The sequence below is a fragment of the Penaeus japonicus genome, unplaced genomic scaffold, assembly GCF_977035675.1.
Source record: "Penaeus japonicus unplaced genomic scaffold, GWHDUDI00000001_assembly GWHDUDI00000002, whole genome shotgun sequence".
NCBI classification, from domain to species: domain Eukaryota; kingdom Metazoa; phylum Arthropoda; class Malacostraca; order Decapoda; family Penaeidae; genus Penaeus; species Penaeus japonicus.
In genome coordinates this window covers 17,727,959-17,743,983 of record NW_028234404.1, presented here as the reverse complement: position 1 = coordinate 17,743,983, position 16,025 = coordinate 17,727,959, and the positions used below count along the sequence as shown (strand labels likewise).

Genomic DNA, 16,025 nt, shown 5'->3' with positions numbered 1-16,025 from the left:
CATCCTCTCACTGAATCATTATTCAGTAAGATTCGTGATCAAGGTCGTTCAAAAAAGAAAGAAAGAAGAAAAAAGCCCATCATGTGTTTTTGTTTTTTGTTGCCATTGGGTGTTCACCAAAAGAGATTATGTGATAATACTATCAACGCTGTTGTTGATGACATCTGTTTATACTTATTCTCTAGGGCTCAGAAAAAGTGTGAGGCGGGTACGCGGAGTTCTTTTACATCTCATAAAACGCTAATGTTACTCATAAACTCTTCACTGCGAAACGTATTTCTATTTGGGTTTCCTCTTCTTCTTCTTCTTCTTCTTATCTGCTATCCATCCGTAATGGAAGAAGACTCTTGCAGACAATAACAGACGATGAAATATTACAGAAACAAGAGTATTCCCCTTTACACATGCTTGCTCTCCTTTTCCTCATATCAATATCTTCTATCTCTGGACACCTACCATCCTAGCAACCAAAAACGAATATTCAAAGCAAACGGAGAGAGTTGTGTAAGGAGCTTCTGTACCCCCCCTCCCTCCTCCTCCTCTTCCCCCGTCGTGCCAAAGGAGGTGTTTGCGTCCTATACTTTTACATGTGTAAGGCGGTTGTCACACACTAAGTCTGTATTACACGGACATGTGCAAATGCTTCATTTTTTTACCATAGGATTTGGATATTGAATGATGTTGAGTGCGTCTTGATTGACATTCTGAATACACACAAAAGCCAAAAGATCGAAGCAAGTGAAGACTTATCTTACTGTACAATAAAATTTTACACATTGTACATTGACTCATTAGATGAAGTGTTTTCCGTTTAAAAGATTCATAATGCACTGACTGTTAAGGCCATTTAAAAGCGACATTAAGCCGTTGGATCATTAAATCTCATTGGATTTTATGCTGTCAGTGAAGTATATTAGCATTTAAATGATAGTCAGTATAAACGTACATAGATCATAATTGTTATCTTGGATCGTTAACAGAAACAATAGTCAATGGATAATATAAAGCAACAAACATAACCGCTTTGTTATGCATTGCTTTATCTTTAGTTTATATAATGCATAATTGTATATCTTCCAAGCAAATAATGTTGGAACCTAATGTTTTAAACAAGCTTCGTATGTCAAGCCATCGTGCAAAATATGTGGTGTTTGTACAAGTCGACAGGAATTATAATTCTGCTGTTTTCGTCCATCAGAGCTGAGAGACCCCAACCATCTCTTACTTACTAGAACAAATATATGTGAAAATAAAAGATTAAAATAAAAAAAAATGCCTTCCACCTTTTGCTGATTTGATCCCACTGTCAAAGTAAACGGACCCACAGTCAAAATGAACGATGAACTAACACTCACATAAATATTTTTTTTTCTCTAAATCCTCTTGTTAGTTCCACGCACACCAAGATTCACACAGATACCGCAGACATGAGTTCCAGGCACACCTCTTTTGAAAAAATATAAACATCTTTCAACTCATATCCGTAACGCCGGCGGGAAGACCTAGCAAAGGCTGCCTCAATGCCCAAAGCCTCCAAGACTGAACGAGGACTGGACACTTCATCTGATTTTCCAGTCAGTTCGAACTGAGTAAATTTGACAGGTGCAGGACCTCTTCCTGTTGATATCCGAAGGGGCGTGGCTTGGCTTCAGGAGGCTTCCTTACTAGACGTCGGTGTGTAGAGGAGCGGCGGCCTTTGCTAGGTGAACACCACCTGGCTGTAGACGCGGTGTCTGCGGGCGAGAGAGGCTTCAAGGGCGGGGCATGGCGACATTGTGGCCGCCTCCAGGAGTCTGAGGGGAGAGAAAGGGGCATTAGTCTTCGCTTGTGGGAGATTGTATTCGCACGCCACTGTCCTCTTTCTTATGTGGTTATAAACAGGTGCTCCACACCATTTATAACACCTGACTTGTACTGTATAACTCACTCTATCGAACAGAATACAATAAGAGAACCTACATTTCTTACTCCAGTTGCACTATTGCACACACATTCTGCAACACCACAAAACTATATACCAAGACTGTTCATGTACTTAACTCTACCCCTAATAATAACAATAGCGTATAGTCGCCTACAAAGCACCACAGAGTTGCGAATAGCAACATGTCGATAACCCGATGGTAACAGCATCTACACCACTACACAGGCACACTAGACCTCGCTCACAGAAGGCTGCACAATTCATAGCATCTAAATTTGATACACAATCCGCACAACACTCTTTATTCTTACAACCCTAACCTTAATCAACCTTCATCTTTACACACTCCTAATAGCCATATATCCCTAGCGCATAGAAAATGAAAGAATACATATATACTCAGTATTATACATACTGATGTATAAACATTACGTCTTTCACTTTTTAACAGTCCTCACATATCAGTGCTAAAGCTGCGTGTGTTATATCCTGTGAGTACTTGCTCTTATACAGCATTGCACAGTTATTATTAGAGTGAGGGGGTCAGAGCGCCATCCTTCAATAGAACAAAGGTTAGTAACAGCTACCCTGTTTGATGCTCATTACTAAGAACAAACGGCGACAGCGACCTAATTGCGCCACTCTAACAATGCTTGGAGCATTCAGGTATCATTGAAGAAATCGCACCTGCAACCATCGACATGGCAACCGAAACTGCAACCAACAATAGGAGCAATTTTAATATTTACATTTTGGAATGCAATGTACCGTTGCTGCACTATTGGAAACTGTAAAGCGGAGAATTGTACAGTATACAATATATAACATAAAAAAACTGTCTCTTCGGAGGACTTTTTCCATCCAGATTATACTTCCAAGCTTGCTATTAAATTCAAACTGTTTATCTCAAGTTCCTCATTTTCAATATTGCCATAAACGCATTGGTACACACATAGAGTCTAATCACACATAAAAACCTCAGTGTATATAGATAAACCTGGCTCACTGGCGCGCAAGAAACTAAATATATAGAGAAAACAAATGAGCATAGCACCGCAGGGGAAATGATGGAGAGGTAAGAATTTTGATGATAGGAAAATGTCAGAGGCCGCGATACGGGGTCTCAGCGTGTGGGTGTTTAGACAAATTAGTTAACCCCATGGTAAGACGGGCACGCCTGGCCCCGTGCCATTAACCCTACCCCCTCTTGCCTCCGTGCTAAGGGATCGCGTCATGACATGGGTTCTTAATGGAACGACATGTGGATGGGTGCCAGTTGGTTTAGGCTGGGCCCGGCGCCGCTTACCAGAGCCCGCAACCTTCACCGCTCGAGATCCGGCTCTCTGGCTCTCTCTGGGCCCCCTCCTTTGTCTGCCTGCTTTTTGTGCCGCGTCTGTTTGTCTGCTTCACTCCTCTCTCTCTCTCTCTCTCTCTTTCTCTCTCTCTCTCTCTCTCTCTCTCTCTCTCTCTCTCTCTCTCTCTCTCTCTCTCTCTCTCTCTCTCTCTCTCTCTCTCTCTCTCTCTCTCTCTCACTCACTCTTTCTCAACTTGATCCTTTTGAGGCTTCTCATTCGAATAGGATAGAAACTTCGATAGGGTCTTTGTAACTTCCAAAACATAAAAATGAAACACAAATCTTATTTGGACATTCAACTCAGAATAGAATATTCGGAGAAAGCAAAGCCCAATCGTTCTAAAAAGGACCCAAAAGAAATTTTGATAATTATGAAGACGTAAATACACTGACTGCGCCAGAGAGTCAAGGAAGAAATACATCCAAGAATTTTCAGCGCAATTTATGCCAAGGATAATTTATGCATGATTATGCAAGGGTAATTGCACATCAAAGCCGTTAATTTTGAAATAATATGGGTTATATTTGTTCTGCCATTTTTTTGAATTTCTTAAATAATACATATTTTTGGCATCTTCTAGTACCTTGTTTATATTTCCTTTTATTATTATATTTTTTTTCCATAAATCTTCGCCTTTCCTAAAATGAGCCTGTGTTGCTAACCGTAAAGATGACTCAGCTCTGCTCCCAGCTTAGAAATAGGCCTACTTACGTAAGATAATAAACACTTTCTTGTGATACGCTTAAGGAGGAGCGAAGGAGTAGGTAATGTTTTTATTAGAATATAGATTTGTATACTAGGCTGGTATTATTTCCCCCGGATGATTTCAGGGAATAAATTCAGAGATATGTAGATAATGAATCTAAATGTTGATAAAGGGATAGATGGCCTAAAAATGAGCTTGTTATGATAAAGACAGATCAGGCAAGACAAAAAGCATTTAAACTAACCCGTTCGACCAAAAATTCATATACGCATCAGATTGACCTGTAAATTCTTACAATATATATATATATACAATCTAACTCGACTGGAAGATATTTATGCAAGTCAAATAAAATGAAAATGGAAAATTAAAAATCTTCTAAACCTCATTATTAAAAAAAGAAAAAAAAAAGTCAGATTTATTATATACGATTATGTTCATGTCGATTTTAAAACCTTAGTTTCCCAATAAATTAATTCGACCTATAAATGCATAATATACATTTTGATAAACTAGTCCTTAAATAGATAAGATATGGAAATGACACTATTTCCAAATCCTCTATTTTTATCTAATAAAAGCTATCATAAACTTGCATGAAAAATAAACCATCATGAAAACACTTAAACGCAAATCGCCCTAAAAGGCCCAAACAGAAACCCCCCCCCCCCCCACAAAAAAAAAAAAAATATATATATATATAATAAATAAATAAATACAAAAGATAAAAATAAATAATAATAGTAATGAAATAAGTGTATATGATTCAATCTTATTAATCCTTACTAAATCAAACCAGTTCGCTTTTTCCTAGAAATTCATAGATCCTCCCGAAAGATTTTTTAAGCAAACATAACTAGCCAGAAGGATCACAGATCAAAGGAAACCGCGTCGAAATCCCTCGTCAATTGAGTTAATCCTGAAAAATCAAACGCATCTCTACAACTCAGTGGAATCACCCTCAACGCAAGTCACCAAACAAAAGCATTCTTAAAATAACCAAATAAACCCAATCGAATACTCTAAGCTATGGAAACCAAAATATCTAACTAAACAACGCCGCCCTTAAAAATCCCTAAGTAGACAAGACCATCCTTAACAATCCTTAACCAAACACAGCCATCTTCAAAAGTCCCTAACTAAACAAAGACATTCTTTAAAAAAGAAAAAAAAAGAAAAAAAAAAAATAATAATCCCTGTATTAAGAAAGCCATCCTCAACACACACTAAGCAAACAAATCTATCCTTTAAAAAATACCTCTAAATATCGCTCACTAAGTACAAGCCTCTTTCATAAATTCCCTAACGAAGCAGAACCGTAATCCCTAGACCAATACAAATCTGACATGAAAATAGGGAAATAAAAAGACCTTATTTACAAAAATCAGCGGCCGGTTGGAGGAAGAAACCTTCGAGTAAGGTAATCAAATCCCTAAAGATCCCTAAACCAAACATATAAAAGTCCCTTGATAAACCACCTTGAATAATCCCTAACGGAACAGTAAACCCATAGAAATAAAAAGATCCGACCTGAAATCAGAGAAATAAAGAGACCTTATTTACAAAAGCAGCGGCAGGTAGGGAGAGGCACCCTCGCACACAAGCGCTGAACCACACACTTACCCTACCGTGTGGATCCGCTCCTTAAATTCCATATACTGACGTTTTCGGTCAAAATGTTTCACCTGCGGGAGAGAAAGGGGGGGAAATTTAGAGTGGAAATCGTCGAAAAGGGGGTGTTTGTGATATGTGTTTGTTGCGTTTAGGTGCAGTTTGGTTTAGATGAGAAGAGTGGATATTGGCTATCGGGGAAAAGATTTTTAAAAATCAGTTGTGTGGAAAATATGTATTACATGTGCATAATGAGAAAAAAACATATTAATATATATATATATATATATATATATATATATATATATATATATATATATATATATATATATATATATATATATATATATAATTATCATTTATATGATTAAAGCAAATGGAAGAAGAGACAATGAAATCATAAAAAGCTGAAGCATAGAGAAACAAAGTAAACCATACGGGGAGATCGAACAAGACAAGAACAACGAAAGAAACAAAGCTAACATAAGATGACATAGAGCAATACAAAAGACAAAATGTGGACAAAATATGAATATAGGTAAAGCCGTGTGACTGAGCTTATTTCCGTAAAGTCAAGAGGAAAATAACCGATCCATATATTCTGAGTCCATCTCCTTCTAAAATGATTTTGTGATTGTTGAGAAAAGAAAAACAAGAAAAATGTACAAGGAAGAAGGAAGACAGAATAAACAAGACTTAGAAAGAATGGGAAATGGTGGAGTACAGAGTCGTAAAAAGTCAACAAAAGGCCATAGACAGGAAAATTAAAATAGAAGAGAAGATGGAGGCAAGCAAAAAGGCGAAGGACAAAGACAGGCATTAAAAAAATAAAATTAAAATTGCAATTGCAGAAGTGAAGCGAATGAATTCTCAACTTAAACTCTAAAACGATACAAGCCATACATTTTTACTAAAGATGCATAGGGAAATTAATAATCAATGGATAAATGAGTATTTAGATTTAAATGCATACATACATACATACATACATATATATAATATATATAATATATATATATATATATATATATATATATATATATATATATATATATATTATATATATATGTGTGTGTGTGTGTGTGTGTGTGTGTGTGTGTGTGTGTGTGTGTATGTATGTATATATATATAATATATATATATATATATATATATATATATATATATATATATATAATATATATATATAATATATATATATATATAATATATATATATATATATATATATATAGATATATATATATATATATAAACCTAATATAAGAATCAAAGAATCTAAAAGAACAGGTACATGAATAGAAAAAAATGTATGAATATAAAAGCATATACGAAGAGAAATAATGAAAGTGCCAAAAGGAGGGCCTACCCAATGGCTTGGACAGGAGTGCTCGTAGAGGCGGCGCAGGTCGAGGCAGTTGTCGCGGTGCACGTCGGGGAGGTCGAGGCACGCCCAGTACCTGTCGCGGGAATGACCAAAAAAGCCTGGCGTCAAGAACTGGTCACGGGGAACGACATTCATGAAGCGATGCTGAGAGGGAGGGGGAGGAGAGGTGAGGGTGGAGGAAGGGGCGCGAGAGAGAGAGAGAGCAGAGAGAAGATAGCGAGAGAAGAGAGCAGAAGAGAGAGAGAGAGAGAGAGGCAGAGCAGAGCAAGAGAGAGAGAGAGAAGAAGAGGGGAGAGAGAGGGGAGAGAGAGAGAGAGAGAGCGAGAGAGAGAGAGAGAGAGACTAGAGAGAGAGAGAGAGAGGGAGAGAGAGAGTGAGAGAGGAAGATGAGAGAGGTAGATGAGGAGAGAGGGCGAGAGAGATGTGAGTGAGATGAGAGAGCAAGGGAAGAACGAGAGCTTGTTGAGATGTGGTTGAGCAGAGATGAGAAGAGCTAAAGAGTAGATGTTTGAGAGAAGAGTGAGAGAGTGAGAGACGAGAGTGAGCGAGAGAGAGAGCAGAGAGCGAGAATAGAGAGAGAGAGCAGAGTGCAGAGAGAGACGAGAGAGAGATGCAGAGAGAGAGAGAGCAGACGAGGAGAGAGAGAATGGAGAGAGAGAAGTGAGAGTCGAGAGAGAGAAAGAGAGAGAGAGAGAGGGGAGAGAGGGGGGAGTGAGAGTGAGTAGTGAGAGAGAAAATAGAGATGAGGATGAGAGTAGAGTAGAAGTGCGGTGAGATAGAGTGAGAGAGATGAGTGAGAGGAGAGTTGAGAGAGCGAGAGAGAAGAGAAAAGAGAGAGACGAGAGAGAGATGAGAGTGAGAGAGAGACGAGAGAGAGCAGAGCGACAGTTGAGAGAGAGAGAAGAGTAGGGAGATAGAGAGTGCAGAGTGGAGAGGAGAGAGAGCAGAGACGAGAGAAGAGTGCGAGAGCGAGAGAGCGAGAGAGGCAGAGAGAAAAGTAGCAGAGGGAGAGAGAAAAGAGATGCGAGTTGAGCGTGGTGAGCAGAGAGAGAGAGGGGAGAGAGACCGCAAGTTGAGAGAGAGAGAAGAGAGAGAGAGGGAGAGAGAGAGTAGAGAGCTGAGAGAAGTGTGCGAGACGAGAGCGAGAATAGAGTAAAGGCGAAGAGCAAGCGAAGAGAAGCACCCCACAAAGAAGCGGACAAAACAAGACGATCATAGATCGAGAGCTTACTATCTCGCGTAATAAAGACGTCGTGACCGCTCTCTCGCTCGTGCGGCACGCGAGAGAGCTGCCTAGTCGATCTCTGCGAGCAAGTCTAAGAGGAGAAGAGACAATGCCAGAGAGCTAGAGAGAGAAAGAAGAGAAGTGAGAGCTAGAAATTGAGAGAGAAGAGATGTGAAGAGAGAGAGGAGAAAACGCATTAGAGAGCCCCCCCATCCGAGATGAGCAGAAGAGAAATCAAAAGAGATAGAGAGAGAGAGCGAGGAGAGAGAGAGAGAGAGAGAGTAGAAGAGATCAGTAGAGGAGCGGAGTCGCGAGAGTGAGAAAGTCAGTAGAAAAAAGAGCGAGAGAAGCACGAGAGCGAGAGAGAGAGAGAGAGAGCAGCGCGAGTAGGCGAGAACGCACGCATCGTGCTAGACGCGTGTTCGCGATGCGCAGTTCATAGAGAGACGGGAGAGAGGCAGAGAAGAGTAGAGAGAGAAGGAGTGAGAGCAGTGACAGCAGAAGAAGACGAATCCAGAGGAGAGCGAGTGAGAGAGAGCCAAAAAAAGAGAGAGAGATGAGAAGAGAGGAGAAGAGAGGAGAAGAAAGAGAAGAGCTACAGAGAGTAGCGAGAGAGACGATAGACGTGAGTGAGTGTCGAGAGAGAGACTAAACACAAGGTTTGAAATAATTACTTATTGAGAGCAAAAGATGCCCAGAACGAGAGAGACGAGGGAGAGAGAGAGAGTAGACGGGAGGAGCGCGAGAGAGACGAGAGAGCAAGAGCGCGCGCGCGCTAGCGCTATACTAGCGAGAGCGTTGATAGCCAGCGGCCTCCGCTATCTCTCTCTCCTCCCGCTCCATCCTTTCTCTCTCTCCTTTCTCGTTCTCTCCTATCTCCTCTCTCTCTCTCTCTCTCTCCTCTCTCTATCTTCTCCTCTCCGCTCTCTCTCTTTTCTCTCTCTCTATTTCTCTCTCTCTCTCTCTCTCTCTCTCTCTCTCTCTCTCTCTCTCTCTCTCTCTCTCTCTCTCTCTCTCTCTCTCTCTCTCTCTCTCTCTCTCTCTCTCTCTCCCTCTCCCTCTCTCTCTCTCCAACATACTTAATCCCTCCACCTCTGACTCTGTCTTACACATTCTCTCCAACCCTCATTACAGTAAACTATCTCATTTTTCGTTGTTGTTTTTGTTGTTGTTGTTGTTATTGTTTTTCTTGTCTTGAACCTTTCCTTCACATTATGTCTTTCTGTCCGTCTGTCTATCAGTGTATACCTGTCTATCCCTCTTTCTCTCTTTATTTCCATTGGATATATTTATATTTTCAATGAATGCTAGAAAGGCTTGTGGCTAATTATGAAACATGGTGAAAGAAAAATAAAATAAAAAGAAATAGAGAGAATAATATATGCAAACTATTGTCTCATGCACTCCATAGATAACCAAAACATCGTCCTTGGTAAACAAAACAAAAATAATTCTTACGTTGAATCTATATTCGGTAATCTTGTATGCGATTTTTTCCACCATCATGTTTCGTTTTTGTGTCCCTACATGTTTTGCCTCTTCTCTCTCTCTCTCTCTCTTTCTTTCGTTCTTTCTTTCATTCTCTCTCTCTCTTTCTCTCTCTCTCTCTCTCTCTCTCTCTCTCTCTCTCTCTCTCTCTCTCTCTCTCTCTCTCTCTCTCCCCCTCTCTCTCCCCCTCTCTCTCCCCCTCTCTTTTCTTTCTCTCTCCCCCCCCCCCCCCTCTCTGTCCCTCTCTCTCTCTCTCTCTCTCTCTCTCTCTCTCTCTCTCTCTCTCTCTCTCTCTCTCTCTCTCTCTCTCTCTCTCCCTCTCTCCCTCTCTCCCTCTCTCTCTCTCTCTCCCTCTCTCCCTCTCTCTCTTCTCACTCTCTCTCTCTCTTTCTCTCTCTCTCCCTCTCTCTCTCACACACACACTTTCTATAAATTTATCTATTATCCCTTCCTCTCACTATCCCCCTCTAACTGTGCCTCTCTCTCACCTTCTCGCCCTCCCCCCACCGGCCCCTCTCCCACCCCGTCCTCTCCCCCTCCCACTATACCCCATCCCCCTCTCCCCCTCTCCCTCCCCGCCCAAGGTCTGCTTCAACAGCTGATAGCAATACAGTGTGCCCCTGATTGATGATCGCGATTTCTAGCCAACGGAAAACCCCATAACCGAGGCTCCTGAGACGTTAGATAGGCCGGCGCTGAGAGAGGAGGAGAGGGAGGTGAGGGATGGAGGGAGGGAGGAGGGGTGGGGCGGTGGGGAGGGAGGAGGAGAGAGGGAGGGAAAGATAGAGAAAGAGAGAGAGAGCAGAGAAGAGGAGCAGAGAGAGAGAGAGTGAGAGAGTGAGTGCGGACGCGAGGAGAGACGAAGAGGAGAGGGGAGAGAGAGATGAGAGAAAGAGAGGGGGTGAGATAGAGAGTGAGAGAGAGAGGACGGAGAGGAGAGAGAGAAAGAGAGAGATGACAGAGAGACTCGAGAGGTGAGAGGGGGGACCGGCGGGGCAGGATCGTATGAGAGAGGAAGAGAGAGGTCGAGAGAGAGATGAGAGATGGGATGTATGGGAGAGTGATGAGAGAAGAGAGCCTGCAAGAGAAGGGGGGTGGGGGAAGAAGAGAAAGAGTCGACGAGACGAGAGACGGTCAGAGAGGAAAGAGAGAGAGAAGACTCTGTGAGAGAGCTGATGAGAGGAGTGAGAGAGCGAGAGAGGACACGTGATAGAGAGAGAATGGCTATAGAGAGAGAGAGATAGAAAGAGAGAGGAGGAGAGATCGAGAGAGGAGAGAGAGAGAGAGAGAGAGAGGGAGAGAGGAGGATGGAGAGAGACGAGGAGAGACCCCGACGAAAGGGAGGGGGACGAGAGAGAGAGAGAGAGAGGAGAGGAGAGCAGAGAATCCGAGCAGAGAGATGAGAACGAGGGACGAGAGGAGATGAGAGGGGGGGGGCGCAGGAGAGGGGTTGCAGGATCGCAGGGAGAGAGTGGAGAGAGAGAGAGACGGAAAGAGGAGAGAGCGAGAGATGAGATGCGAGCGGGAAGCTAGGACGAGAGACGAGAGGGAGAGACAGAGAGGAAGAACACCGGGGGAGAGAGAGTCGAGTTGAGAGAGAGAGGAGAAGAGGGAGAGACGTGGATGAGTGAGAGTGAGAGTGTGCAGAGAGCGAGAGAGAAGAGAGGGAGATGCGTGCGCATGAGATCGAGAAGGGAGATAGGCAGAGAGAGAGTAGAAGGATAGGAGAGGGGAGAGAGAGGAGAGAGGAGAGAAGAGGGAAAGGTTAGCAGAGAGAACGGCGGGGGGAGAGCGTTGAAGAGATTTGAGGAAGCGATGCATCGACGAGAGATGATCGAGGGCGAGGCTCGAGAGGAGAGGAGAGAGAGATAGAAGAGGAGAGAAGATGAGAGAGCGAGGAGAGATGAGAGAGAGAGGGTGGCGGAGATGGAGAGAGATGGTGAGAGGAGAGACGAAGTGAGAGGGGAGGAAATGGAGGGGGAGAAGAGGGGAGAGGAGGGAAAAGACCCCAGAGAGAACGAGGTGCCACCCCCGGGAGGACGAAGAGAGAGAGCGTTGAAGCCGAGATGGAGACGAGTGGGGAGAGGAGAAGGGACGAGGCAGAGATGAGAGCAAAGAGAGGAGGAGAGGAGAGAAGGCAGGAGGAAGGAGTTCAGGGATTGGAGAGATGAGAGCGAGAGAGAGAGGACGACCGGGAGAGAGAGAGAGAGACGAAGGAGAAAAAGAGAGAGAGAGGGATCGGTAGAGAGAGAGGGGCAAGGGGGAGACAGAAGAAGGGAAAGGTCGAGAGGGAAAGGCTGGATGAGAGGAGAGCAGAGGTAGGAGAGCGGAAGATGACAAGAGAGAGAGAGGGGGGGGAGGTCGAGCGGGAAGGCGAGAGAGGGACGAGAGGGAGGGAGAGACCAAGGGAGACGAGGAGGTGAGACGACCCGAACGACGAACGTGGAGAAGGACAGAGACGGAGTTCTGGATGATTCTGAGAGAGATGAGAGAACAGGAACAGAGACGAGGCCCGCAGAGGAAGAACGAGACGCGAAGGAGGGGAGAGAAGAGAGAGAGGAAGAGAGAGAGTGGAATGATAGAGCCGAGAGGAGATAACGGAGAGGGGAGGGAGGAGAGAGAGAGACTGAGTGACCCGAAGAGAAGAGAGAGAGAGAGGAGAGCGAGAAACAGAGAAGAAGTCGAGAGAGAAGGAGAGAGACGAGGCGAGAGAAGTGTGAGCTGACGTGGAGAGAAGAGAGAGGGAGGAGAGAGAAAAGAGAGAGCCGAGGAGGAGGGAGAGAGGAGGCGCAGGAGAGAGGACGGAGAGACCGAGGACACGCTAGTGATGAGAACTCGGAGAGAGAGACAGAGAGGACAACAAGAGAGAGGAGGAGCCATGAGAGAGAGAAAAGAGAGGAGTCACGGAGTGAGAGAGATGGGAAAGACTGAGCATGACGAGAGAGGAAGGGGGGGGGGGGAGATGATTGAGAAGAGACGAGACGAGAGGGGGAAGGAAGCGGTAAGAGAGAGAGACGAAGGAGAGGAGATGAGAGACCCGCGGAAGAGAGAGATCCTGAGGAGTAACGAGGAGAGACGAGTGAAGGACGACGGCCTATGGACCCGTGATGAAGACGAGACGAGAGACGAGGGGCGAAAAGGAAAAGGGGTTATAGGTAGGAGGGTGACGAGAGAGAGAGAGAACGAGGAAAGAAAGAGGAAAGACGAGACGAGAGGGGGAGGGCGGGAGCAGAAGGGGGGGAGCAAGAGGGGAGCAGGGAGGCTAGAGAGAGAGAAAGAGAGAGAGGCGCCCGCCCCCAGACTCGAGAGAGAGAGAGGGAAGTAGGGACGAGGAGATGGAGGGGGGGAGGGAGAGGGACAGGGGAGGGAGGATGACGAGAAGGAGATGGGTGGAGGAGGGGCGCGAGGGGGGGAGTGGGGGGCAGGGGGGCGAGGGGCGACGGCGGAGAGAGAAGAGATGAAGGACGACGAGAACCTAGCCGAGCAATTGTAGAGAGGAGAGGAGAGAGGAGAGAGAGAAGGATGGAAGATTTGAGAGAGTGAACCAGACTGAATTTAATTGTGAGGACTCGGAAGACGAGCGAAAGAGGCAACAAGACAAGATTAAAGAGGATGAGAGAGAGAGAGAGAAGAGAGCGGGGGGGAGGGAAAAAAGACGAGTGAAGAAAGGAGAGAGGGGAGGTGAAGAGAGAGGGAGGAGTAGGGACAAGATAGAAAGAGGAGACAAGAAAAAAAAAAGAGAAGAGGGACATAAGAAGTGAAAAAGAGGAGAGGAGGAAGATAGGAGAGGAGAACGAGGCAGAGAGGAGAGAGAGACGAGAGAGAGAGGGAGCTGAGAGAGAGAGTAGGGCGGGGAGAGCGGAGGAGAGAGACTAGAGCGGGATACGTAGAGAGTGGGGGAGCCGATGAGGGGGGGGGCGAGAAAGCCGAGGGAGGGACCCAGTAGGCACTTAGAGATAAGAAAGGGACAAGGAATGAGCAGGACGGAGTATAGTTATGGACAGGAAGAAGGAAGGAAAGGAGGACGAGAGAGAGCTAGAGGGGAGGATCATGGAGACGTAGAGGAGAAGACGAGATGGAGAGGATGCGACGCCTGAAAGGGAGCGTTGAGCCGGAGAGGTGGAGGGAGATGTGAGAGAAGATGAGAGTAGCAGATGAGAAGAGACGAAGAAAGAGGGGTGAGAGGACGATGAGATTCTCGACGAATATGTGATCTGAGGACGAGCAGAGAGAGGAAATGAGGAGGAGAGGAGGAGCCAGTCGAAGGTCGATCCAGACGACGGATAGAGAGAGGAGAGAGAGCGAGAGAGATGAGAGAGTGGAGAGGAGAGAGAAAGGAAAATCGTGAGAGCCTGATGCAGAGAGAGAGTAGAGAGAAGAGGAGAGGAGAGCGAAAGTAGGACGGAAGAGAGAGAGAGAGAGAGAGACGGAGAGTGACGAGATGAGAGACGAGAGAGACAAGAGAGAGAAGGACAGTGGTATAGGGACACGAGGAAGAGAGAGAGAGAGAACGAGAGAAGACATGAGACCATGACGAATGTTGAGAGACTACGAGATTGGTTGATGACTGGCGAGTCGTTGGAGGACGACAGCGGTGAGAGAGTGTGAAAGAGAGACGAAGATAGAGAGAAGAGAGAAGGAGATAGGAGATATGGGCCCCTCGCGAGATTCGCGCGAGCAGGGAAGGAGACCGAGAACGACGAGAGAGAGAGAGAAGAGAGCGGAGAGAGACAGAAGGAGACAGTGAGAGTAGGAAGGAAGTAGGGGATGTGAGAGCGAGAGAGAAACGAAAGAGAGGGATGAGAGCGACGAGGACGAGTGCACACGACGATGAGAGAGAGAGAAGATAAACGAACGTAGAACGTGAGGGAACGAGAGAGAACGAGAAAAAGATAGTGAACGACGAAAGAAAGAGAGCGAACGAGAAGATGAGACAGAGACGAGAAAATTATAGAGAGACCGAAGAGCGAGAACGAGAACGGATGCGATCTCGGTGAGACGAGAGAGATAGAGGAAGGATTGAGCAACGACATGTATGATGTTACTCGAGGAAAGATGAGTCCAGAGAGACAGAACGCCTCTGAGGTTATCTCGAGTGAAGTGAGAATGAAGACGACTGGATCGAGAGAGGGGTGAGACAGGCCATGAGAGTGAGAGGAGAGAGAGAGAGGAGAAGAAAGAGATAGATAGGAGAAGGAGGAGAGAGAACGAGAAAGATGAGAGACGAGAAGAGAGAAGAGAGGAAGAGAGATGAGAACGAGGGAGCTCGAGAGAGGACCGAGAGCAGAAGAGAGGTAGAGATGGAGAGTGGAGACAGAGGACAGAACGAGAAGACCAAATAGAGAGATAGACGAGGGGGAGACGGGACCGGTATGATGAGAGACCGATGAGAGGAGAGGAGCAGGAGTGAGAGACCCGAGTGACGAACGAAGCAGGAGGGGATGATTGACACAGGTGGGTTGGGAGAGAGAGGAGAGAGAGATAGAGAGAGAAGGGGAGATGATGCGAGACGAAGACGAGAGAGAGAGAGTGAGAGAGAGAAAGAGGAGTGAGAGAGAAGGAGATAGATAGGGGAGGAGGAGCGAAGAGGAGTAAGAGAGAGGAGAGAGAGATGGAGTGGAGAGGAGTAATGAGGGAGAGGGAGACACCGGGAGAGGAGAGAGGAGAGCGAGGATGACGAGAGATGAAGAGAGAGAGAGAACGAGAAACGAGAAAAGAGAGAAGAGAAAAAAATAGAGAGCGAGAGAGTGAGAGAGGGGAGAGAGAGGGAAAGAGAGAAAGGATGAGGAAAGAATGGGAGGAGGGAACAAGAAAGAAAAGAAAAGAAGAAAGAAAAAAGAGAGAGAAAGAAAGAAAAAGAAAATGATAGATGGGAAGAAAAGAAAAGAAAGAAAGCAAGGGAGGATAATGAAAGACAAAGAAAAGAAAAAGAAGAAAAGAAAACAGAAAAACGGATAGAAAGGGAAAGAACGAAAGACGAGGAGAGAAGAGAGAAGAGCGAACAATGGGAGAACGAGGAAAAGAGGGGACGAGGAGACGGAGAGCAGGAGAGAGAGAGATAGAGGAGACGAGACGAGATCGAGAGAGAAAGCCGAGATACGGGGAGGCTGAGAGAGGCGAGACACGAGGGGAGAGAAGGGAGTTGAAGACGGAGAAGGGAGAGACGATGTATGAGGAGAGATGAGAGACGACGAGAGGACCGGAGAGAGAGAGAGAGAGCGAGAGAGCGAGAAGAGAGGAATGGACTGGAGAGAGGAGGAGACGTGAGGAGGAGCAAGAGAGGAGGAGTGAGAGATGACGGGACCGTGAGGAGAGAGGGAGAGAGAGACG

At 45.4% G+C, this 16,025-nt stretch overlaps 1 protein-coding gene across 1 annotated transcript in view; it reads right to left on the bottom strand.

Moving 5' to 3' along the window:
• The window catches only part of LOC122264481 (cytochrome c oxidase assembly factor 6 homolog), a 9,469-nt gene extending 2,349 nt beyond the window's left edge, over positions 1–7,120 (bottom strand). Inside the window, exons 1-3 of the mRNA XM_086548293.1 lie at positions 6,965–7,120; positions 5,609–5,670; positions 1–1,793 (exon numbers count right to left, since the gene is read on the bottom strand). The exon at positions 1–1,793 is cut by the window's left edge and continues 2,349 nt beyond it. Coding sequence (XP_086404419.1) covers positions 1,700–1,793; positions 5,609–5,670; positions 6,965–7,117 — 309 coding nt within the window. The 5' untranslated portion in view covers positions 7,118–7,120 and the 3' untranslated portion in view covers positions 1–1,699. The remainder of the gene's footprint in view (positions 1,794–5,608; positions 5,671–6,964) is intronic.
• Positions 7,121–16,025: the final 8,905 nt, after the last annotated feature.